Source organism: Littorina saxatilis, linkage group LG16 (genome assembly GCF_037325665.1).
Source record: "Littorina saxatilis isolate snail1 linkage group LG16, US_GU_Lsax_2.0, whole genome shotgun sequence".
NCBI classification, from domain to species: Eukaryota; Metazoa; Mollusca; class Gastropoda; order Littorinimorpha; family Littorinidae; genus Littorina; species Littorina saxatilis.
In genome coordinates this window covers 17,586,559-17,611,229 of record NC_090260.1, presented here as the reverse complement: position 1 = coordinate 17,611,229, position 24,671 = coordinate 17,586,559, and the positions used below count along the sequence as shown (strand labels likewise).

General features: G+C 43.5%; 2 protein-coding genes and 3 long non-coding RNA genes across 5 annotated transcripts in view; 3 read left to right on the top strand and 2 right to left on the bottom strand.

Annotated features, from left to right (window-relative positions):
* Window positions 1-24,671, bottom strand: part of LOC138950564 (uncharacterized) — a 478,836-nt gene that overhangs the window by 308,044 nt on the left and 146,121 nt on the right. The window lies entirely within an intron of this gene.
* The window catches only part of LOC138950553 (uncharacterized), a 204,190-nt gene that overhangs the window by 174,658 nt on the left and 4,861 nt on the right, over window positions 1-24,671 (top strand). The gene's annotated exons all lie outside the window — the stretch shown is intronic.
* On the top strand, window positions 3,469-6,658 carry LOC138950540 (uncharacterized). The gene is made up of 3 exons (XR_011450714.1): window positions 3,469-4,093; window positions 4,673-4,836; window positions 6,567-6,658. It is a non-coding gene; the product is annotated as an uncharacterized lncRNA (long non-coding RNA).
* Window positions 6,800-8,735, bottom strand: LOC138950539 (uncharacterized). The gene is made up of 3 exons (XR_011450713.1): window positions 8,664-8,735; window positions 7,368-7,542; window positions 6,800-6,938 (listed from the first exon to the last, which is right to left on the bottom strand). It is a non-coding gene; the product is annotated as an uncharacterized lncRNA (long non-coding RNA).
* On the top strand, window positions 14,746-24,665 carry LOC138950538 (uncharacterized). Its single transcript, XM_070322257.1, has 3 exons — window positions 14,746-14,907; window positions 20,256-20,390; window positions 23,965-24,665. Exons 2-3 carry the CDS (start codon window positions 20,337-20,339, stop codon window positions 24,604-24,606), a joined length of 696 nt encoding a protein of 231 aa, XP_070178358.1. The 5' UTR covers window positions 14,746-14,907; window positions 20,256-20,336; the 3' UTR covers window positions 24,607-24,665.

Here is a 24,671-nt window from a genome sequence, read left to right as displayed (position 1 = left end):
TTGGAAGCGACCCGAGTGCTTTTTTGCTTAGATAATATATTGTATCTTGTTAAGGTCACACAGAGAGCATTAAATGGACTGCGGAGAAATGCGAACCGTGTCCTGCTATACAGTCAGGGGAACGCACTGGGCACTATTTCACAGTGAAATGAAACGTCGTAACGTTCAACACCAACATTTGAAGGCAGATAGCGTAACTGTGTTTTGTAATCAATAGTATATGTATTCGCTTTAAAAAAAAAAAAAAGGTATTCCTTATTGAATCACATACCAGCGAGTCTGCCTGTTTGGGGTTAATGTCCTTGATATACAAGTCTAAACTATGTTCTCGCCTGCATGCAATTAAGCAAAAGTTATGCGTATTTGTATTTTTCACAAAAAGGGGACATTGGACACAGACAGGGACACCCGAAATGAGATCTGTGTCAGATATCAAATTTTGGTCACACATGCAAATACAATATCATTATGTTCGATCCAGTTTAGCTAGAATTCCTGTTATTGTTACTGTTCAACTGACACAAACCTGAACTCTTGTAGTCCAGGACAGCAACCTGAACTCCTGTAGTCTAGGACAGCAACCTGAAGTCTTGTAGTCTAGGACAGCAACCTGAACTCATGTAGTCTAGGACAGCAACCTGAAGTCTTGTAGTCTAGGACAGCAACCTGAACTCCTGTAGTCTAGGACAGCAACCTGAAGTCTTGTAGTCTAGGACAGCAACCTGAACTCCTGTAGTCTAGGACAGCAACCTGAACTCCTGTAGTCTAGGACAGCAACCTGAACTCCTGTAGTCTAGGACAGCAACCTGAACTCTTGTAGTCAAGGACAGCAACCTGAACTCCTGTAGTCTAGGACAGCAACCTGAACTCTTGTAGTCTAGGACAGCAACCTGAACTCCTGTAGTCTAGGACAGCAACCTGAAGTCTTGTAGTCTAGGACAGCAACCTGAACTCCTGTAGTCTAGGACAGCAACCTGAAGTCTTGTAGTCTAGGACAGCAACCTGAAGTCTTGTAGTCTAGGACAGCAACTTGAACTCCTGTAGTCTAGGACAGCAACCTGAACTCTTGTAGTCTAGGACAGCAACCTGAACTCCTGTAGTCTAGGACAGCAACCTGAACTCCTGTAGTCTAGGACAGCAACCTGAACTCTTGTATTCTAGGACAGCAACCTGAACTCCTGTAGTCTAGGACAGCAACCTGAACTCCTGTAGTCTAGGACAGCAACCTGAAGTCTTGTAGTCTAGGACAGCAACCTGAACTCCTGTAGTCTAGGACAGCAACCTGAAGTCTTGTAGTCTAGGACAGCAACCTGAACTCCTGTAGTCTAGGACAGCAACCTGAACTCTTGTAGTCTAGGACAGCAACCTAAACTCCTGTAGTCTAGGACAGCAACCTAAACTCTTGTAGTCTAGGACAGCAACCTAAACTCCTGTAGTCTAGGACAGCAACCTAAACTCTTGTAGTCTAGGACAGCAACCTGAACTCCTGTAGTCTAGGACAGCAACCTGAACTCTTGTAGTCTAGGACAGCAACCTAAATATGAATCCAAAAACAGATAAACTGCCAACGTTCCATAATCCAGAATAAAAAAACCACAAGAATGTTAGGTAATTGGAACGTTTATTATTGACAAAACAAAACGCTTCAATAAGGCTAGGGGTGGTGGGGGGGGGGGTGTCAATCCACGATGGCGACCGACAAGTTTCAAATAAAAGCATATCCATGTTATTGTAATCCAGTCTGTCAACGGTCACTGTTGTGCTCATGCCCACAGTGTGTGAAGCTTGCTTCCAACGTCCTTCCTGGTCACTTTACCCACACTGATCAATTCGCCGACCACCGACCTTGTTCGATGGAAGTTCCATGAACATCTCTGATGAACAATTCTGAAGCGTTTTGTTTTGTCGATAATACACGTTCCAATTATCTACCATTCTTGTTTTGTTAACCTAAATATGAGTTATAACGGCCTCTGACGTCACATAGCTCAAGAAAAGTTCATGTCCCTTCAACTTGTCTGGCTGTTCAGGGCCGATACACTGTTGTTACCTTTCTAAGTTTACATGGTGTTCTCTATGTTTGAAACTAGAAGTTTACATGGTGTTCTCCGTGTTTGAAACTAGAAGTTTACATGGTGTTCTCCGTGTTTGAAACTAGAAGTTTACATGGTGTTCTCCATGTTTGAAACTAGAAGTTTACATGGTGTTCTCCATGTTTGAAACTAGAAGTTTACATGGTGTTCTCCATGTTTGAAACTAGAAGTTTACATGGTGTTCTCCATGTTTGAAACTAGAAATTTACATGGCGTTCTCCATGTTTAAAACTAGAAGTTTACATGGTGTTCTCCATGTTTGAAACTAGAAATTTACATGGCGTTCTCCATGTTTAAAACTAGAAGTTTACATGGTGTTCTCCATGTTTGAAACTAGAAGTTTACATGGTGTTCTCCTAATGTTTGAAACTAGAAGTTTACATGGTGTTCTCCGTGTTTGAAACTAGAAGTTTACATGGTGTTCTCCATGTCTGACACTAGAAGTTTACATGGTGTTCTCCATGTCTGAAACTAGAAGTTTACATGGTGTTCTCCTAATGTTTGAAACTAGAAGTTTACATGGTGTTCTCCATGTTTGAAACTAGAAGTTTACATGGTGTTCTCCATGTTTGAAACTAGAAGTTTACATGGTGTTCTCCATGTTTGAAACTAGAAGTTTACATGGTGTTCTCCATGTTTGAAACTAGAAGTTTACATGGTGTTCTCCATGTTTGAAACTAGAAGTTTACATGGTGTTCTCCGTGTCTGAAACTAGAAGTTTACATGGCGTTCTCCATGTTTGAAACTAGAAGTTTACATGGTGTTCTCCCCGTTTGAAACTCTGATTCCAAAAACATATAAATATGTTATATTCGGATTAAAAACAAGCTCTTAAATTTAAAAATATAAAAATCATGATTAAATTTGTTTTTTTGGAGATCGATTTAAAAACAATTTCATTTTATTTCTTGTCGGTTCCTGATTCCAAAAACATATAGATATGATATAATTGGATTAAAAACACGCTCAGAAGCTAAAACGAAGAGAGGTACAGAAAAGCGTGCTATGCAGCACAGCGCGACCATTACCGCACTATTCTGGCTTGTCGATTTAACTGCCTTCGCCACGAGTGGTGGACTGACGAAACTACGAGTATGCGGTCTTGGTGAAAAAATGCAGAGCGTTCAGTTTCATTCTGTGAATTCCACAGCTTGACTAAATGTAGTAATTTCGCCTTACGCGACTTGTTAGTGCATAACCTTGCCGAGCAGAGCTCCTTTTGTAACGCTTTTAACATCCTTTCCTTCGCGCGTGAAATTGACATTGGTGCTTGCACGAGACGTATGCAGTATGAAACCCGTTACGTCACTCAGGTACGCAATAGCGGACGATTACAGTCTCAAAATGGTATTTACGGTACGCACGATTAAAGGAAAAGTCCAAGGTTTTTAAATATGCCCAAAAACTTGAAAATCGAATGCCAAATGTTACAAACATCTCTGGAAAAATATTTTAAAAATTGAAAAAAAATTGTTGTTGTTGTAGTTGAAGATTTAGTGTTGCGGGGCTAACCAAGACAAGTCGCCTGGGGTCAAGTAGTGGTCACGTGGTTTTCGGTGCACTGTGACGTCGGTGCACTGTGACGTCACAAGTTATTGTGTTGATTCTACCACTAGTACCAGCTTGATTTTCACACAGAAGTCTATGCCCGAAAAGAATGCCTCGGTGGAGAGCAGCCGCAAACTGCAACAACTCGTCAATGTCCCCAGGCATTTCATAGCACACTTTCCCTCATAAAACTCTGAGTCTCTTGTGGAAATGGAAGAGATGTGTGCAGCACAAGCGTGCAGATTTCAAAGTGTCGGGCACTTTCTGGACACAGATTTCGCCATTTTTCTGCAGCACAAAAGTTGGCGTTTCATCCCTGAAACAAATGTTTTGACCACTGGCAGTGTCTTCCCTTCATAAAAGTCCGGAGAGGGCAGTATTACGACGAGCCATCGAAACTCCGAGGCGACATACGAACAGCGGATTATCTCACAAGAAGGAAGGCGTTGAAGGTCAGAGTACATGCTTTTATTTTCATGCATACGTAAACATTGTTTTGCTGCGCAGCGAATACGAATTGGTGCAGAACAGTGTGTCTGGGTCCAGCTGATATTCGCTGGAGTACAGATGCGCCACAGGCTAGATCTACAGAGTTACAGAACGGTCTGAGCTGAGCTAAGAGTAAGAGTAAAAAGTAGTCAGGGTTGTGGACACGTAAGACAATGCGTGTGTCACGTTATCTATTCTATTCAGTCGCAAACTATCCCCTGATATCAATTCATGAAATTGGCAGCGTTTGCTGGAATCATGGTTTAATGCTATTTTTACCAGATCTAAATTGTTGGTGGATGTGCAACCGGTAAGGTAAACAGACACCTGCATGCTAGAGACAAGAAGATTACGAATTGTGCAGGGAATAAATCTTTCTGCATTGACTGAGAGACGCAAAACCAGTCTAATTGCTACAACATGGATACACATCCAGACGACTTCCAGAGGGTGTCTAAATGTTCAGTGTACTGTATAGATCAGAAGCATACTTTCGAATTGATTTATACTCGCACTCATTTTCTCTCCTCTTTTACTTCCAGACCTTTCATCATCACTCACGGCCACTGGTCAGAACATGTCACTAGACACTGACACCGTGACCATTCCAGGTTTCCCGGTTCTCCGTGATCACAACGCAACTGTTGACCAGTCCTGTTCCTACCGTCCAGAATCACCACAGGAGAAAACCAACGTGCCATTCATCGTAAGATTTTTGCTTTTAAAATGTGTGCCTTATTCTAGCCTTGCAAAAAACGAGAAAGTGTCTTTGACAGATACCATCCAAATACATTAATACATTATGAAAACAAGTACAAGTTCATTTCTACTCATGTTAATCGTTTATGCTTTCTGTGCTGAGCGACATATGGATTGAATTTCTTTCTTAACTCACCTCCAGTCAACCTGCAAAACTATATCTGTCGAAGTAGTTTCAAATAAAGTTAGTATGCTTCCGAATAAAAAAATATAAAAGGATATTTTCTGAAATGTTTAATTATAGACCTAAACAAAACATTCACGAGTATGTTGTTGACCTGATGGTCTTTATGGTAGACAGCAAGAGTTGCATGAAAGAGCAAGGTAATTTAAGGTGGTATAATTTTAATGGTAGGTTCCACTGTAAGGCGACATGGAGGGTATCTTTGACGGACTCATTCAACATTCATACCCATGCACATCACCTCAAACACATAAGCTTTGTTCTTGAATCAAATTTATTGGCTTCATAAATATTGTGAATTTGTGTCCGTTTGCAGATTGGCTTATCTATGAATTTTTTCGAAAATATCTTGCGATCTACGTTCGCATAATGTAACACGTGAAGAAGAACATAAAAAGTTCGTCAAAAGGAATCTAATTTGCATTTCAACCCATGTTAACTTTTTCTTCATAAAGACTACTTGAAATAAACAAAATGTTTAACCATTTCAAGGCCTCTGAACACGTTTAAAAAAATGCAGGTCTTTGCTCACTATATCAGATCTGCCAAGGCTCAGTTTACACAGGAAAAATCATCTGTCGACTTGAACACATACCAATAATCAACAGCCTCACTGCTTCTTGGAGCTGGATTTTGTGTGTGGAATGAATTACACATGTGGCGTTTTAGAATATAATTCATAGAAGATGTACATTCGTGCAGAAAGGCTTTAATTTAATAATTAGGTCTTCGTGATGTTCTCTTAAAATAACTAACATGTGTTCCCTTTACCGGGCCTCTGAACCAGTTTTGTGAATATGCAGGTTAAACTCGTGCTTTTTCTGTGTTATCAGTGTATTTCTCATCCAGGCATGGATGCGTCCTCTTAAATGGACAGCCCTTCCCGTGTTAACGATTGGGTTCAAAATCTCAAATCTTTCCAGGCTTTTACATGGGATATGGCCATCATTCCGTTTTGAAAAATACCAGAACTGAACACTCTTTGCGAATGTAGAATCTTATGAATTAATTTCTTTAACGCCACACGTGTAAAACATTCCCTAAAAAAATCCAGCTCCAAAAACCAGTCAGGATGTTTATTCCTGGTATATGTTCAAGTCAAGAGATTTTTTTTTCTATGTAAAAGTCTTCGCAGATCTGTGTAGTGAGCAATCCTGTTTTGAAAAAGGACGTGCCTTTAAGCCTGTATAGACGGTTTGATTGTTGAAATACCTGGTGGCAATGACCGCACGGGTGGCAAGAGGTAGTAATGCACAGATGACAACAAACCGACCTGCATTTTAAAAAAAAGTTAGGAGGCCTTGATAGGGGGAAACATTTTGTTAATTTCCAGAATCTTTATGAAGAAATAATGAACGAGAAGAAAGTCTGGCCTTGAAGTAAATGCAAATTAAACTATGTATACTTTAGTTTTGACAAACTTTTTCTGTTCTTATTCACATGTTAAAATGTGTGCAGAGATCGTTAGTTACTTCCAAACGACCATGTTTCAGGCAACAGGCAAACGGACAATACTGGACACAGGCTATGCTGACCGGCTCATGGACTGACTACCTGATGCAGGAGTAGACCAACAGTGGAAAAAAATGTTGCAGAATGTGAACCATGTACCGGACCACGTGACAACCCAGTATCATCTTCAAACCATGCAGGAATCTGTTCAACACAGTCACACGATTTGTAAAAGTATATTTCAGCCTTCTGTAGCTCAGGGAGTTTGAACCCCACTCTTCATCCGTTTGGGAAAGTATTTCTGATTGTTTTGACTGCACAGGTTGGTAATGGTACTCTGATGCTTCTGCCGAGAAACCCCACTCGCTAGCGCACCAGCTGCCTGTTATGGGTAAGCGACGTGCCTGTATTTCCTGCAAAGCAAGACAGAATAAAACAGCAGCTTAGTTTGAGCTTTTAAGACATTCGTACCAGAGAAAACGTGTACGTGTTTGTTTGGAGAGGGTGGATAGAATCATAAGACACACTGTGTCTATGTGACGTAGAGCAGGTTTTCACATTCATGCTGAAGCACTGTGTGATCGCTATTTTTTTTGGCATATATCTTACCTTGATTTTAGATAGACTGGGAACCAAAATGAGGATGTATACATGAATAAACTATGCTGATATGTATGTGTTTAGAAATAAAGAATAGTTTTAATGATATATGATGTTTGTTTTTTTAACCCAATGTGATATTTTCGTATTTGAAAACAAATTGTACACTCTGTTGTCAATTTTACTTTCAGATAAATAAATCTATCATAATGGAAATCATCTGTTTGTGTTGTGTTACTTACCCATTTTGATCAATGTTGAGTCGTCCATATTCCTGTGTGTACGCATAGTATGCAGTTTGAAGGTAGTAGATGTCCGAGCAAGCATAGGAGGATGTGCTGTTAGGCTGTCTATCTCCTCATCCAGGTTTTCCAGATATTTGAATTTTGTTCCCTCTTGGAGTTTCTGCACTGACACCTGATAAGTAAAATACACGTATCACTCTGTGATCATGGCAACATGTATCATCTGTATGCCCCGTTCAAAAATTACCTTGAGATTCTAAGGTATACACAGAAATTGCACTGGATCACAAAAACAACACGAACAGTAATACATGTAATGTATATATTCAGTTTAAAAATTCATGTAATGAGAGTCAATAACCCGATTTAACCCCAGTTAGATTCAAGGTCCCACTGACTGAATCTCATATGGTTGCTTTTCGGCACACACCACACATTTTTAATGGGACTGTGAGGTTTTGTTACTACAGTAAAATAGTAGCAACGTACTGTCTGTTCGTGACGTTTGAGAATACCGATCTATGCACTAAGGCATTGTCTTTATGTAGTGTGACTGTCCGATATTGCGTACTCCTAAAAATCAATGATCAAAAAGTTTGAACTGCTGTAATCGTGTTTCAGCATTTGTCTGACAGTGCTTATTTGCGTCCAAAACGGCTTGCGATATCACTAGCCATCAGCGTTTCGCCACTGCTCAGAAAATCTTATGATTTCAGATCTAGTTTGAGATCGGAAATCACGTGTGCTCGTTTAAAAAACTAAATTCATTTATTACTTCCCTTTGACCGTTTCGCAAGAAAAATGTCAGGATCACTATTAGTATTAGCACATGAAAGCAGCCCACCGCCATTTCAAAAAAGTTTCACTGTTTAGTGGTGTCGATGTCATGTAGTGTCTTACTGTCGCAAATAAAAATACCAGGATAATTGCAGTTTTGTCCGCAAGAAACGGGCTTTGCGCAATGTTAACTTGCTGTCTACATGTTTCGTTGTGTGACTGAAGAATTACTCAGAATTCCAAGAGAAAATAAGGATAGTCGCGTGTGAACATCACTGTGGAAACATTTATTCTAAACTGGGCAGTTCAAGGACGAAATCCTTGATTAAAGATAGGAAAATAAACAACATCAGATGCCTGAAATAATAGCATGAATCAATAATCTTTACATGCTTACAGATCTGTGGAAGCACATCAACTGATCTGTGAAAAACACACCTGACTTCGATCTAGCATGCAAGAGGTACGGACTAGTAGTAGTAGTGTGTCAACATCACAACAAAGAGAATCACATACCATTTCGTATTGCTGCTTATGCTGGCTCTGTTTCAAGCAGTTTCTTGTGGCCTCACCAGCATTTTGACGACGGCTCAAACGGGCACGCTAAAACCTCAGGCTGGCTGAAAACCGGTCCGTATTCCACTTGTCTTCCTCGCTGCTTGAGCCGACCATGTTTGTTGTTCAAGGCTCCTGACGTAGCACACGTATGTGCACAAGGTCATGAGCCAAGACAGCGCGCGCGATGGAACGATTCAGAACAACCAAAAACGAGTCAAAGTATACTTTTTGGATTTCTGTGTTCATTTTTACACACGCATTTGAGGTTGATGAATTAAAAGGGTCAACATATCAAAAGTGACCCTAAACCTTGGACTTTTCCTTTAAGAAAATCTAGTGCGTCCCGGGACCCGCTCTTTTAAAGTTAAGTGCGTCCCGGGACCCCCTCGATACATTTCTAGTAAGTGTTTTCGGCTTCTAGTGCGTTTAGGACGCAGGGATGCGCTCTATGGGGAGCCGGCCCTGCACACACACACACACGCACACACGCACGCACGCACGCACGCACACACACACATACACACGCACGCACGCACGCACGCACACACACACACACACACACACACACACACACACAGAGATATATAGGTTACACTCTCTCTTGTTCTCTCTCTCTTTCTCTCTTTTACACGCATGCCCACATACACGCGTGCGCGCGCGTGCACACACACACACACACACACATACACACACACACACACACACACACACACACACACACACACACACACACACACACACACACACACACACTTAAACATTGGGACATACAAACAAAGTATTGTGACACTTTTTGTACTCCAACTAAAACATTTCTCCCCAGTGTGTTCCTTTCTCCGCCTCAATGTTCGTCGTCTTTAATTGGTGTTGTTGTTGTTTCTGACTGGCACCCAACGTTTGTCAGGTCGATTTTGGAGGTACCCCTATTTTAGCGGCGGTCACGTTTTCCTTGTGAAATAAAGTTTTGATCCGAAAAGTGCACTGGATAGCCAAGTGAAGGGATTTTAATGGCATCACATGTGTGAATGAAATGACACGGGTATGAATGTTTAAGTTGGGGTATATCATTTGTCGCAATATTTTGTTTTGCGAAAGTCACTATTCACACTAGTTTTTGTGTCATCATGATCCCCATCTTAAAAAAAGGGAAGGATCCAAAGAAGGCCACCAGCTATCGCCCAATCAGCCTCACCAGCTGTGTTGTGAAGACCCTGGAGAGAATTGTGAACGAGCGCCTCAGGTGGTACCTGGAATCCAGGAACCTCCTCGCCCCTGAACAAGCTGGATTCCGACAGTTCCGCAGCACTGAAGATCAGGTCACTTACCTGGCGCAAGAAGTTGAAGATGCCTTTCAGGAACAGAAGCTGGTCTTCGTCACCTGGATAGATCTTCAGAAGGCCTTTGATAAGGTCTGGAAAGATGGACTACTTGTAAAACTGCTGAGGAAAGGCGTGTCCAGCAACATGTACCAGTGGATTCGCTCTTACCTCTATAACCGCAGGGCAAGAGTTAACGTCGACCAGACCAAAAGCAAGAAGTTCCTCCTTCGTCATAGCGTCCCTCAGGGCGGAGTCCTCTCCCCCACACTCTTCCTTCTCTTCATCGACGATCTGGTGTCTGAGGTGCCCAAGGGGATCAAAGCTGCTCTCTACGCAGACGACCTTGTGATCTGGTGCAAGGAGCAGCACGCAAGTACTGCCACCTACAGAATGCAGCAAGCGGCAGATAGGCTGAACGCATGGGCAGAAGATTGGTGCGTCTCCATCAACAAGGAGAAATCCTCCACCACCCTATTCACACTGTCGCCAAAGCAGAAAGCCGGAACCATTAGGCTTGGTGGAACTCCTCTGAGAGAGGATGAAGAAGCAACGTACCTTGGTGTCACCTTTGATAGACGGCAGACCTGGAAACCACACATTGCACAGGCAGAGACGAAGGCCCGGCGCAAGCTAGCCATACTCAGGAAGCTGGCAGGTACCACCTGGGGAGCGAACGAGAAGATACTGAAGACAGTATACCAGGGAACAATCAGACCCCACCTCGAGTACGGCTCCACAGCGTGGTCAACCTCAGCCAAGACAAACCTGCAGACCCTTGACCGTGTGCAAAACCAGTCCATCCGACTCATCACTGGTGCAATGAAATCCACGCCCATCAAGGAAATGGAGAAGCTTACCACCATCCAACCCCTCTGTCAGAGAAGAGAAGCCAAGACTATGGTACAGGCCGAGAAGCTCAAGTGCCTACCCGACCACCCCATGAAGCACAGACTGAGCAACCTCACCAAGAACCGGCTCAAACGGAGCAGTTTTGTACACGAGAGCAAGAGACTTTCTCGACAGTACAGGGAAGTCCTCCCACAGAACACTCTACCTCTGACTCAAGAAGAAGAGGAAACCCCCAAGGCAACAGAGAAACCAGGCATCCAGATCTGCACCAGTGTTCCACATGTTACCTCAGGAGAAGATCAGAATGACACAGCTCGACAGGCACTCACCTTAGCCCTGATCGACGAACAGTACCCAAAAGAGGCGTGGATCCATGTATACACCGATGGATCAGCAACTAACGCCGTGCTCAATGGAGGTGCAGGCATTCTCATCCAGTTCCCTGGGGGACATACAGCTACATCCAGCGTTGCCACTGGCAAACACTGGACAAACTATAAAGCAGAAGCAGAAGCTCTCATGCAGGCCGCCTCCTTGGTTCAGGACTCCGCAGACCCTTGCTACCAAGTTGTCTTCCTCTCGGACGCCCTTTCAGTCCTTCAGGCCCTAGAGAACGACAAACTCCCACAGCTGGCCAAAGCATTACAGATGGTCAGACAAACCAGAAGAGTTGTCCTCCAGTGGATACCAGCACACTGTGGGATATCAGGAAATGAAAGGGCAGATGAGCTGGCGAAAGAAGGAGCCGTGGAAGACCAACCTGAAAACAGTGTCAGCTTTAGTGAGCAGAAGACAAGCATCAAGGCATTGATGAGGCCAAGGACAAACAGAGATGATTACCACACAATGTCCAGAGAGCAGCAAGTCAACCTCATCAGGCTGCGTACTGGCCACAACAGGCTCAATGCTCACATGAACCGAAAGTTCAAGCTGGCGCCATCACCAACCTGTGCCTGCGGTCAAGAAGACCAAACAGCGGAACACATCTTACAGCGATGTCCCTTACTAGATGAGGAACGAAAAGAAGTGTGGCCGTCACCAACTCCCTTGCAGACCAAACTATACGGCAGTCGACAGGAGTTGGAGAAAACGACAACATTTATCACCAGTGCTGGACTGATTGTGTAACCTCTGCGAACGCCAAGAAGAAGAAGAAGAAGACAATAGTTATTGAGTTATTAATTATCGTTCATGTAATTCATCGCAGGTGTATTCTCATTAGGGTGAAACGAAAGGGATTTATAAATATAGTACCGGCCCCTTTAAGATGAATAATTGCACGAACTGTTTCTTAATGGACGATACTGGCAGACATCGTCACTCATTACAACGTGGTGTTGATGTTTCAGGTGAGAGAGACAGTACAATGGGAAACTGGCTACAGCGTATCTTGCCCATTGTATGGACACCGTGTCAGGTAAGCGCCCGTCGCCGTCTTGTATTGTCTATAGTGCTGTCCAATGTTATGTTTTGTCAATCGTGATGTATTTTGCATTGTGAACTGGTGTGCATCGCATTGTATTCGTATTATCCATATTATTGTATTTTCCTGTTTTTGTACGAGGGGCACTCATTATGTTTTGCCGGACTGGGTGGCCGAGTGGTAACGCACTTGAGCTCGGAAGCGAGAGGTTGTTAGTTCGACCCTGGGTCAGGGCGTTAGCAATTTTCTCCCCCCTTTCCTAACCTTGGTGGTGGGTTCAAGTGCTAGTCTTTCGGATGAGACGAAAAGCCGAGGTCCCGTCGTGTGCACTACATTGAGGTGTGCACGTTAAAGATCCCACTATTGACAAAAGGGTCTTTCCTGGCAAAATTGTATAGGCATAGATAAAAAAAAAATGTCCACCAAAATACCCGTGTGACTTGGAATAATAGGCCGTGAAAAGTAGGATATGCGCCGAAATGGCTGCGATCTGCTGGTCGATGTGAATGCGTGATGTATTGTGTAAAAAATTCCATCTCACACGGCATAAATAGATCCCTGCGCCTTGAGTCCGAGTCTGGAGATACGCGCGCGATATAAGACTTCATATAATAATAATGATAATAGTATCCATAGCTAGCATTGTGTTATCCATATCATTTTTTGTCCATAGCATTGTATTGTTCATAGCATTGTGTTGTCCATGGCATTGTATTGTCCAAAGCATTGTGTTGTCGATTGTCATTGGTTGCTGTGGTGATTCCGCATGTGCGACATTTCCTAGCCTAACAGAGGCAAACACGTGAACATCAAACAGTACGTACACAAGCTGTCGTGACTGGGATACTGCATACGAGGGCCACTCATTATGTTTTGCAACCTGGGTTTTCTACAACACTTACAGCCAATCTGTCTACTCCAGTTTTTGGAAGAATCCCTCCTCAGCTTGTTCACATTGTACCATCCTCTTAAACCAGCTGTCCATGACACCCCAACACGTTAATTGGGGTATGTCAAAATTTACGCCCTCGGGAATGCTCGGGCATCTTCGGTGTTCTGTAACTGCTTTCCCTTCAACTGCCCCTTGACGGAAGGGAACAGAAACCAGTCATGGGGGTCTAAGGCATGTGAATATGGTTGGTAAGTGACAAGCTGAATATCATTGGCGGCTAGAAAGTCAAGAGTTATAGCTGATTGTGCGTGCTGGGATTTTCGTGATGGAGCACTAGACCACGGACACCCAGTCGGGGACGTCGTGTGCAACGTACCAGAAACAAATTAGGCAAGCAGTGGCTAACATACCAGTCAGCAGTTACCGGTTGTCTGTCCTCAAGTGATATGGTAACAACGTGGCCAGATGTTGCAAAGAAATACACTATCATTTGTTAGGAAGCTCTTCTGTTTGTTTTGAATTTTACAGGTGGGTTCTCACCTAGGGAGACCCACACCGCCAACTGGTGCTTCATCTTTGGGTCCTATAAGTTTTCCCATGTTTGGTCTTCTGTTCCGATGTCCCAAACGCGAGGAAACCTTCTTCCGTCAAATGTTAATAGCATATGGGTGCACCAGTCCACCCTACCCCGTTTTGCTCTTCACTAAGGTTATGGGGCACCCAACGGTTACAACGTTTCCTTGGGCCACAGCAGCTGTGAAAACTACGAGTGAGACTTCACAATTAAATCTTCATTCTGTCATGTATTTCAGCGTATATCTTTTTTGGGTTCATCTCAATCAGGGACTCTACCCTGGAGACGTTTTCTGGGGTAACGATTGTTGCCATTCGACCACAACGGTCAACGTTTTCTAACGTCCATGCGCCAGTATAGAACTGTCTGAACCACCTGAAAACAGTTGCTTCCGATGTAGATTAATTTCTAAAACAGTATTTTACATTTCAAAAGGACTCTTAAAAAGAGTTTCCATAGCTCGAAAATCTCTACGCGAAAAGTCAACACTGCTGTCAGGAGACCCATCACCCTTATTGGACATTTTATAGCATTGAACAAAGACAGTTGCACGGAATCAAGTAATTTGTGTTGACACAAGTCTTTCCAAAACTGGTCTTTGATGAAATGAAAAAAGCAAAGTAGTGACTTCATTACTTTGCCCAGGTTGCAAACTATAATGAGTCCCCCTCGTACTGATGCAATACAATGGGGGCTTAAGCTTCATTGGTTTACATGTCACCGGCTGTTCAGTTTATTCTTTAGGTTTCAGTGTCATTATTTCATCATTTCTTACCGCTCATTGTAAAAAGGCTCCAGTGTCTTACCGCAAATGGGCATTCGTTTCCTTCTGTCCCCTCTTTTAAGGTTTCTTGCAAAGCAGAAACTACATGGTGTTTGCATGTTATATTTTTTTGAAGACGTCTCTTCTCTCGTGGTCTGTGAAGTGTAGAAATGATGATGAGGCCTGTCAGTTTGCTGTCTGAGTGCTCTGAGCACTGTAGACATACAGCACGTACATTCTCACAACAACAGAGGGCACTTCGCAATGTACTTTCCAGGCGTGCTGCCGGTGCATCAGGCAAGGGGTGTGTGACTGCCGTGCGAACTGTAGCTGCTGTACCAACTGTGCTGCTCAGGGCTGTACGAATAGCGCCGTTGATCTGGTACGTCTTGGGTAGCGGTGTACTCTCTCTCTCTCTCTCTCTCTCTCTCTCTCTCTCTCTCTCTCTCTCTCTCTCTCTCTCTCTCTCTCTCTCTCTCTCTCTCTCTCTCTCTCTCTCTCTCTCTCTCTCTCTCTCTCTCTCTCTCTCCAATAGTTTAAAGGATATTAAGATTTTTAACAAGATTTGACGAAAGAAGCGTAACAGGACATGCGGTTTTTAGAACCGTCTACAATTTTATCGTGATTGCCACAGGTTGTGATTGCCACAGGTTGTAGAATGTCTTAGTGCGAATGGTGAATGTCAGTAGCAAGGTGATTGGCAGGCAGCAAGCAAGTGTGGAGTCCCTGCATGAAAAGCGTGTGGTGAGAAAGAGTAGGCGGATAGCTTCAGATAGGTCCCATGTCCTTGCCCACCTCTATGAACTCCTTCCCTCTGGCCGTAGACTTCGCACGCACAAAGCTACACTCAGGCTGCAAAACAGCTTCATCCCCAAATCCATCACCCTTGGCAACATGTAAACACATCCACATACCCGACTCAGCCCCTCTTCTGCCAGTGCAATCAGTAGTAATGTACATGTATGTAGCCTACATAATTGGTTTTATGTACGTCCGTATTTTTTCTGTGATATATTGTATGCTATGATTTTTTGCAATGATGTTTAGCCATAGTCCGTTATACGCGTAGGTGTGCGAGAATATGTAAGCGCAGTGCTTTAAAGATGTCCATGTGGGAATGTGTAAGTGGGCGTAGTCGAATGTCCATGTGGGAATGTGTAAGTGGAGCATATAAGAATGCCCATGTGTGAATGTGTAAGTGGAGCGTATAAGAATGTGTAAGTGGAGCGTGGTCGAATGTCCATGCGTGAATGGGTAAGTTGAGCGTATAAGAATGTCCATGTGTGCGATGTGTAAGTGAGACATGGATGTGTTCATGACTGAATGCGTAAGCACAATGCAAGGAATGGCCAGAGAGGTATGTGGGAGGTGTGTTTATAACCTGCCATGTTATATAGTGCTATATGTCTTACGTAAAAACAATGTCCTGATTGTATTATTGTTATGTACCACGCCTGAATTTCTCTATAAGATAATAAAGTATTCTTATTCTTACATTACAAAACAAACAATAACCAACCAACCAACCCATCTCTGTCTGTTTTTTTTTTTTTTTTTTTTTTTTTTCCCTTACACCTGTTCCTTGTCCCGGTGTGCTCTCACGCCGCCATCTCTGTCTGTTTATCTCTGTCTGTTTATCTCTGTCTGTTTATCTCTGTCTGTCTATCTCTGTCTGTTTATCTCTGTCTGTCTATCTCTGTCTGTCTATCATAGTCTCTGTCTCTCCTGCCCCCCCTCCCCCTCAGCTCCTACACGGCCGATCTAATCTGTCAATTTGTTGGGGGTCGTATACATGCATTGTCCGTGTCAGCGTCGATAAATGCAAATAGACTGAACATTCCTCATTGATGACGATCGCAACAGCCAACTTGATGGTTGAGTGTTTGGAACCCCGCCACCTGCTTGATAAAGAGAAAAGATGTTCCGATCTCCCGGGTCACTTTATTTGCATACCCCCTTGCCCCCCCCCCCCCCACTCCCCCCCCCCCATGTTGTGGCACAAAACCAAGTAAAAATGGTAAAGATTCTGAAATCCATGTCAGTGAATTATAGAAACATGAAAATACCAAGCATGCATCCCACGACACAGAGTAGAGTATAAGTATATGGCCGACGGAACATACGGCCAAGCACATACAATCCTCTTCGTGCAAAACCATGAGTGTACATGGGCGTTTTGGCCCACACACGCACAGGAAAATAAAATAATGTTTGAACATTTTTTCTGAGTACCATGTGAAAAAACACGTTCACATACAGTGCATGACAATAAGGTGAGTCACACTATCTAAAACAACGCTATGACAGAAGTGATGGTCATTTTATGCACACAACTCATAATTATGAACAGCGCTATGACAGAAGTGACGGTAATATAATGCAAACCACACATATTACCAGCCTTTGTGTTTTCAGCGTAGCAATAGGGCCCGATATTTAGACGAGACAAGTATAATGCCGACGAGTCGAAGACGAGTCGCATTATACTTGTTCGAGTCTAAATATCGGACCCTATTGCTACGATGAAAACACAATAGCGTTTACATAGCTATTCTGACATTAAATTCTGTGTTAAAATCATGTTTTTGTCAGCAACAAGTACCAGAATGGTCCATGTCGTTGATTGCAGACGACGGTTCCCTTTCCGCATAAAGCCACGGAAATAACCGAACATTGAAAAAACCACGGACATGTATTACGGAGAAAACTCGAGATAACCGGATGTTTAGCATTTCATATGACGTCATGACGTATCATGCTTGCCTACGTATATTGTATGTTCGAAAGTCTGACTTCTGTTGGGTGAAGACTGGGGTAAATCTGTAGATGATAAGAGAACAAGGATTGTCTCAGAAGAAACGACTAAATGTTTCAGACCGGTAACTTCATTTCAACATTGCACTATACAATGGACGTTCTATGTGACAGGAGAGTTTGCTGATTTTGTGTTAAACATTGGAGAGATCGTCTGCTAGAATCAGAAATAGGTCGCTTCAGATTGCAGCTTTTGGAAATTTGCAATGTTTGTTGCCTGTTAAAGAACTGGATTTTACACGTAATGTATGTCATGTCCAGTGAGCAACAACAAAAACACACACAAAGCAAATGGCATCGTCTGTCGACTAGTCACAGAAACAAACCTGGCGAGGTATGCGTGTACTTTATACACGTCGAATAAACCGGAACCATGCGTCTTTGTTATTGACAATATGCTTTTGGATATTGAGAAAAATGGCCGACTTCCGTAGCATTATGCTTTGATGATCGGAAAAGATCATCCAATCACAGCCCCCGAATTCCCCCACGTGTTCATCAGAATAGCTATATATATACACACGCTATGACATAAGTGACGGTCATATCATGCACACAACTCACAATTATGAACAGCGCTATGACAGAAGTGACGGTCATATCATGCAAACCACACATGTGAACATCGCTATGACAGAAGTGACGGTAATAGCATGCATCTATATATATAGATATACGACTTGTGTCTGTGTGTCTGTTCGCGATGCACGGCCAAAGTTCTCGGTCGATCTTTTTCAAATATGGAGACCGTATTCAGCCACACCCCGGACACAACCTCATTGATGAGATATTTCAACACGCGCTCTCAGCGCGCAGCGCTGAACCGATTTTTGTTTTTCTGTAGATCCACTATATCCATTCCCAGTAACTCTTCCTTATCTTCTCCAGTGTTTTGTATTGCGCGTTTATCTCCCTTCCTTCGTGTGGCGTCAATCCATATTCCCGTTACTACGTTACTATTTTTAGAAGGTCACTGCACGTTACTATTTTTAGTTCTCCCTTCCTTCGTGTGGCGTCAATCCATATTCCCGTTACTACGTTACTATTTTAAGAAGGTCACTGCACGTTACTATACTGTTCAAAAAAAGAAACGCATAGTTGCTACTTGCCAAATTTGTTTTATTTTTCGAAAAAATTAACAGAAAATCCAATATTTAGATTATTTGTTTGAAATTTGGTATGGACACAGTTGAATGCACACACAGTTCATTTGCATCTTCAAATCAATCAGTCAATCAATACGATTGGGTGCCGAGGCTGTCAAGTCAGTAGGGGGTGTGACTGCCTTGAGCAGCAACAACTGCCCGGCACCTTCTGGGCATGGACTGGATCAGATGCCGGATATCTTGCTGTGGGATGGTGTCCCACTCCTCCTGAAGTGCCTGCAATAGATCGCGGTGATTTGCCGGCGCTTCTTCTCGCCTGCGCACACGTCTGTCCAATTCATCCCAGAGGTGTTCTATCGGGTTCATGTCTGGCGACATGGATGGCCAGGGAAGCACCTGGACATGGTGGTCGGTGAGGAACTGGGTGGTGAGTCGTGCTGTGTGCGGGCGAGCGTTGTCCTGCTGGAATATGGCATCCTGGTCAGCCAGAAGAGGAAGGGCGTGTGGGCGCAGAATTTCCTCCACGTATCGCTGGGCAGTTATGCGCCCTTGGACGTGCACCAGGGTGCTCCTTCCAGCGGTATTGATCGCCCCCCACACCATGACGCCTCCACCACCATGAACGGGTGCCTCATCCACACAGTTGGGCGCGTAACGTTCGTTTACTCTCCGGTAGATCCTCCTCCGACCATCATGTCGCTGGAGCAGGAAGTAGGACTCGTCGCTGAACCACACGTGTCTCCAGTGATTCCGGACGGTCCAGCGAAGGTGCTGGTTGCCCCACTGCACTCGGTTCTGGTGATGGCGGCGGGTGAGGACAGCTCCTCTGTGAGGTCTGCGAGCTCTCAAACCAGCTTCATGCAGGCGGTTCCGCACGGTCTGGTCCGATAATCGGTGTGGCCCGGGGAGAGCCTGGACAGAAGATGAGGCCGACAGGAAACGATTCCGGAGGTGGCGGAGCCGTATGAAGCGGTCGTGAGCAGCAGTTGTCGCCCTTGGTCTTCCCGCTCGTGGCAAGTCAGCAACGGAGCCAGTGGCTTGAAACCTGACCCACAGTCTACTGATGGTGCTCTGGGACACGTGGAAGTGCCTGGCGATTGCACTTTGACTTTGGCCTGCTTGTAAACGACCCAATGCAATTTGGCGGTCTTCTCTGCTCAATCGGGCCATCTTTCGTCGCTGAATTGTCGTCTGATTTCTTTGTGGCGAACAATCCGCTTTTATGGGTTTTGGAAGACATGGTGAGAGCTCAATATTCCCCGAGTTTCACGAGATTACACTGAAGCATGACGAGTGGTCATGCCAAATGAGCAATTTTGACATTGTAGCCACTGATAACGCATGCGTCACGTGCAGAGCTCACTTGCGGCAATGGACGAAAGGTCGACGACCAGATAAACATTGTCTGCAGTTTGGTGGATATCCTTGTAGCCATATAAATAAATTAACCAAATATTACAAGCTATGCGTTTCTTTTTTTGAACAGTATATGTTTAGATCTCCCTTCCTTCGTGCGCCGGCGAAGCCGGCGTACAGGTCCCAGGCGCAGCCTGGTATTCGGCTCTACTTCTTCCCGGTGAAGCCGGGTAATCATCTAGTTGTACATATATGAACAGTGCTATGACAGAAATGACGGTAATATCCTGATCATTACATATATATGAACAGTGCTATGACAGAAGTGACGGTAATATCCTGATCATTACATATATGAACAGTGCTATGACAGAAATGACGGTAATATCATGATCATTACATATATGAACAGTGCTATGACAGAAGTGACGGTTATACCATGCACATCACACAGGGACCGGCTGTGGAATGTGCTCCGCCGTGCAGTACCTCTGGGTCACCGGGGAACCAGGCTGTCTCTCCTGCCCCGCCCTTGATGGCAAGATCACAGGAATCAGAGGACCAAGTGTTAAGGTTGTCAGACCATGAGGTAAATTCATCTCAGAAAAAAACCACCCACGGAAACCTCATATTTTAAGACTTGAAGTTATGTTTAAAATGAATGAGGTGCATTGTCATCATTTTCACGAGTTTTCATTCACAAGCACCTGGCAAATAAATATCATGTTCCCCGGGGAATAAATCCCCGGTTACCATAGTTGCAGGATGCAGGTTATATATGTTCTGCGCGAAGTTAGAATCCGGTTTCATTCTAGAATGGACCGGGTCCAGGTTGGAAATCTAACCCTGCGCAAGTACAGGGGTGCCATTCTAGAATGAAACCCTTGTTGCTGGTCCATTCTAGAATCGGCCGTGCGCAAGGTTGGAATTTGGGTCCAAGTTGGAATAGTCATTTCAGTTAGACTATCACACAGCCAAAGCCACACATGTGGATTTTCTTTTTGTTTTTGTTTTTTGTGTGTTTGGTTGGGGTTTTTTTTCTCGGGTTTTTTACACTTTACTCAAAGACATCGTGAATTGGGATTGAGATGTTCTGAAAGTGATTACGATTTTTAGAGACACTCAGCACTGATCGCTACGAACGGAAATTTCCGGACTGACAGTGTTTTGCCGATCTCGCTTGTAACTTTTAATCTTATTCATATACATGAAGTTGGTCTTCTGAATTGTGAAGATACAGTCTTTAGCTTTGTATCGATATATAATATGACTATATAGTTTGAGCGAGGGAAAGGCTTTTTTTTTTTTTATTTTTTTTTTTTTAACTAGCTTTGACGTTCTATCAGGCATGCGCCTCTTAAGAACGGTGCTGCTTTGACCACAAGACTCGCAGCCATAGCAAACCCCTCGTTATGAGCGCCGGCCACAACGAAAGCAATTGGCTGCGGTGGGCCCCACGAAAATCGGCAAAGGCGAGGCTAGTTTCTGTAGAAAATCGTCTCTGTTTTCTCCAAAATGACATATCATCCCATAACTGGCGTTTGTATTTCGACATAAGGTCTTGTGGCATCTAATCATCGATTTCATTCTTTCATTTGATTCATTTGTGAACGCTGAGCTTCGAGTATTTATGCTTTTCAGGGAAATTTTTTGAAAATTCTGACTTTCCACAGTTATTACGGAAAATCAAGCTTGTCAATCAAGATGCTGTGAATTGGAATGTCATTACTAATCATTAGTTGACCTCTGGCTCAAGTGGTGTCATCTTGCTACACGGTTGAATTGCAATTCGTCAATCTCTGCCGTCACTGGGCACTGAGAACGTCAGGAGCCTGTATTTTTTTCAAGGGCAATTAGAGGTTATTTGAAAGTATGACATGGTATAATGTTGTGATTTTGGAGAGAAAAATTAATTGACTGTCATTGCAATGAGGCTTGGTCAGAAATAAAGGGTATTCACTGATTTTAAGCTACAATTCAGTTGCTTGGAAATGACAGACCTCCAATCCATTTGTAAATCAAGTGAACTCTCTTGAATGATTGGTACTTCCTCTACAAATAAATGTGCACCAGGATATATTTCTTGGAATTTTGTTCTTTTGTGTAGTAGTAATGCAGGGTTGTAGGAGTTTGAAACGTGGGCATATCACAGTTTGGAAGGTAGGGATTCTGATAGATTAAATAAAAACTGTCAAACTTTTAGGCATGGAATTCCCCTTTGAGAGTATTTGTTGTGGTAGTACTACTACTATAAATTGCTTTCAATGTTTTCCCATAATATTATAAAACCAGACAAAAGTTGTTGTTGATTTCTGTTTTTGTTAATGTCAACTTTTTTTTAAACCTGTGACAACAGCTCTATAACTCACTCTGTCCTTCTGTTGGTCTGTCTGTCGGTTAGTCGGTCTGACCGTCTGTCTGTCTGTCTGTCAAAAAAATTGTCAAAAAATCGGACATTGCCGAGAGGAAGACAGCGCTGACATTGCAAGCGGCCGCAACCGGCTCTCATCACAAAAACAACTGCCCTGCAAACATTACCGCCCTGGTAGTCCCCCTTGCTATGGTCTGCCTTTGTTTATTGCGTACTCAGGAGTGTCAACTTTCTTGACATGACATGACATCGCAAGATCGCCAAAGGATTTTTTGCAGGGGTAGACAAATCAGCCCCATTTTATCAAAGGGAAGGTGCAGGTGGAGATAATTCAAGGGAAGACAACTCTGTCTTACCTACTAACATTACGGCCCCCTTTATTGACTCTCGCGATGCTTCACGCATGTCAACTTTCCTCACATGACGTGGTTTCATTCTAGAATGGCACCCCTGTACTTGCGCAGGGTTAGAATTCCAACCTGGACCCGGTCCATTCTAGAATGAAACCGGATTCTAACTTCGCGCAGAACATATTATACATGGATAATCAAAAGCAAACCCAATAGAAACGCTCGGGGATTCTTCGACTCTTTTCATTAGTGTTTCCCCAGACCTGAACAGACGACACGACACTGCTTTGCAAAGTTCCAAAAAACGAACTGGCAAACTGGCAAAAGTAAACAAAAAACAAAACTACTCCATGAAAGTTCATACATTCATCAAAAACGAATGAAACCTAGCGATATGTTTTGTCTTCTTACAAAGTCACGGAGTGCGTGTATCTGTGTTTCGATACACAGACGTTCGGAGAAACACGAAAGTCAAGTTCAAGTAAAACGACCCCTGACACACACATTTTGACCCGTGCACAAGACGTTGCATCGATAAACGAAGCACAAATAAGAAACAATAATAAAAGCAAAGAAAATAGCAACAAGATTATGCAAACATCTAACAAAGCCGAGCAAGCAGAATGACAGGTCTAATGAAAAACAATAAGGTACTGAGTCGGAAACAAGATCGCGATTCTTTCCTTCGATGCACGACGCAAATCTTCTGTGACCTTTGACCAAACGTAGCTTCCACATTCGATCAGACAGCTTAATATTTACAACAGAAAGCCGAGGGGTGGAGTACCGAGATGAACCTACAGAACTGTGCATCCTCAAACCTGACATATTCATCCCAACATTTTATGAACTCAAAAACACAGAAAGTTGCTTTCACACGCCAGCTTCGATTGCCAGTGGTTATCAAACCGGGACTCGTGTGGTTATCAGTACGGAACCCGTGTTTCAAAGCATGGCTCCCTGGGTTGGTTGTGCATTTATTTTCTCACAACCAAAATGATGACAAAAACGATGTTTGGTGGTTTGTTGACAGACCAGCTTTTTTGTCGGTCCTCGGGGGGCATATCGACTTTTGTTTCATATTTATTGACCGCGACCTTCGGCCTTGGTCAATACATATGAAATAAAAGACGATATGCTCCCCCTCGGACCGACAAAAAACCTGGTTATATTATCATTAGTTTTACTCTTTTTGTTGTTGTTGTTGTTGTTGTTGTTGTTGTTGTTGTTGTTGTTGTTGTTGTTGTTCATTTTGAATTTACACCATAGAACAACTGTTTTTAAACAATTATCTGCTGTGTTCTAGGCAAATATTGTGTGAACCACCAACGAGACATAAGTCCCTATTTGGTGTCTGTATTTTCACCGTCTTCATAGTTGACGTAGGTTGTGAATGGTACTAGAAGTGAGTAGACAGTACATCATCATGTCTTTGATTCCAGAGGGAGTTTCTCAACGCCTGGTTCCCTCACCTTGAGAGCGAATCATACATAATCCCCCCGGCTCACATTGACACTGTGCATGAGAGAATGGTATATATCGGAGAAGGTGAGCGAATCCAGGTACTGAAAACACAGCAACAAATAGACATAGATAAGAGTAGAGAGGTCAGGGACACTGTCCGCATAGACAGAGTGCTGAAAAATGTCCACCACTGCATGAATCAGATAAAGAACAAAGCCGCAAGGGAAAAAGAAATTATGGTAATTCTGACCCAAGCTAAATTTGGTGTATATGGTGCTGATACCCAAAGCATCTATACTGGTGCAGCCACCAGGAACACGAACAGCGTCAAAGCAGAGCCGTTGAACCTGAAGGAGGACTTTGTTGACCTGCTCGTCATACATCGCGAGCGTGGGATAATGATGGCGGCAATCATACCTCAGACAGAAGACGACCCCCTTGCAGTTCAAGAAGAACTAAAGAAGGCCGCTGCCTACCTGAAGCAAGCCAGAGATGTTATGAGGCGTTCTGTCCTTGGTGACCTGGTAACACAGCCAGCCCTCCACCAGGCCATTGTCCTGCCCGACACAACGAGACGCTGTCTAGAGGAGGTGCTGCTAAACATGAGCGATGTAAGTTAACTCTTGACCTACACTCGCTCACACACGCAAAAACAGACAAACGCAGGAGAGAAGAAGATAGAGAG

Bases quoted from the DNA above. Each gene is read 5' to 3' on its own strand.
- LOC138950538 (XM_070322257.1), top strand. From the start codon at position 20,337: ATGGCAAGATCACAGGAATCAGAGGACCAAGTGTTAAGGTTGTCAGAC. The intron at 20,391-23,964 runs GTAAATTCATCT...CTTTGATTCCAG, and splicing joins TAAGGTTGTCAGACCATGAG to AGGGAGTTTCTCAACGCCTG.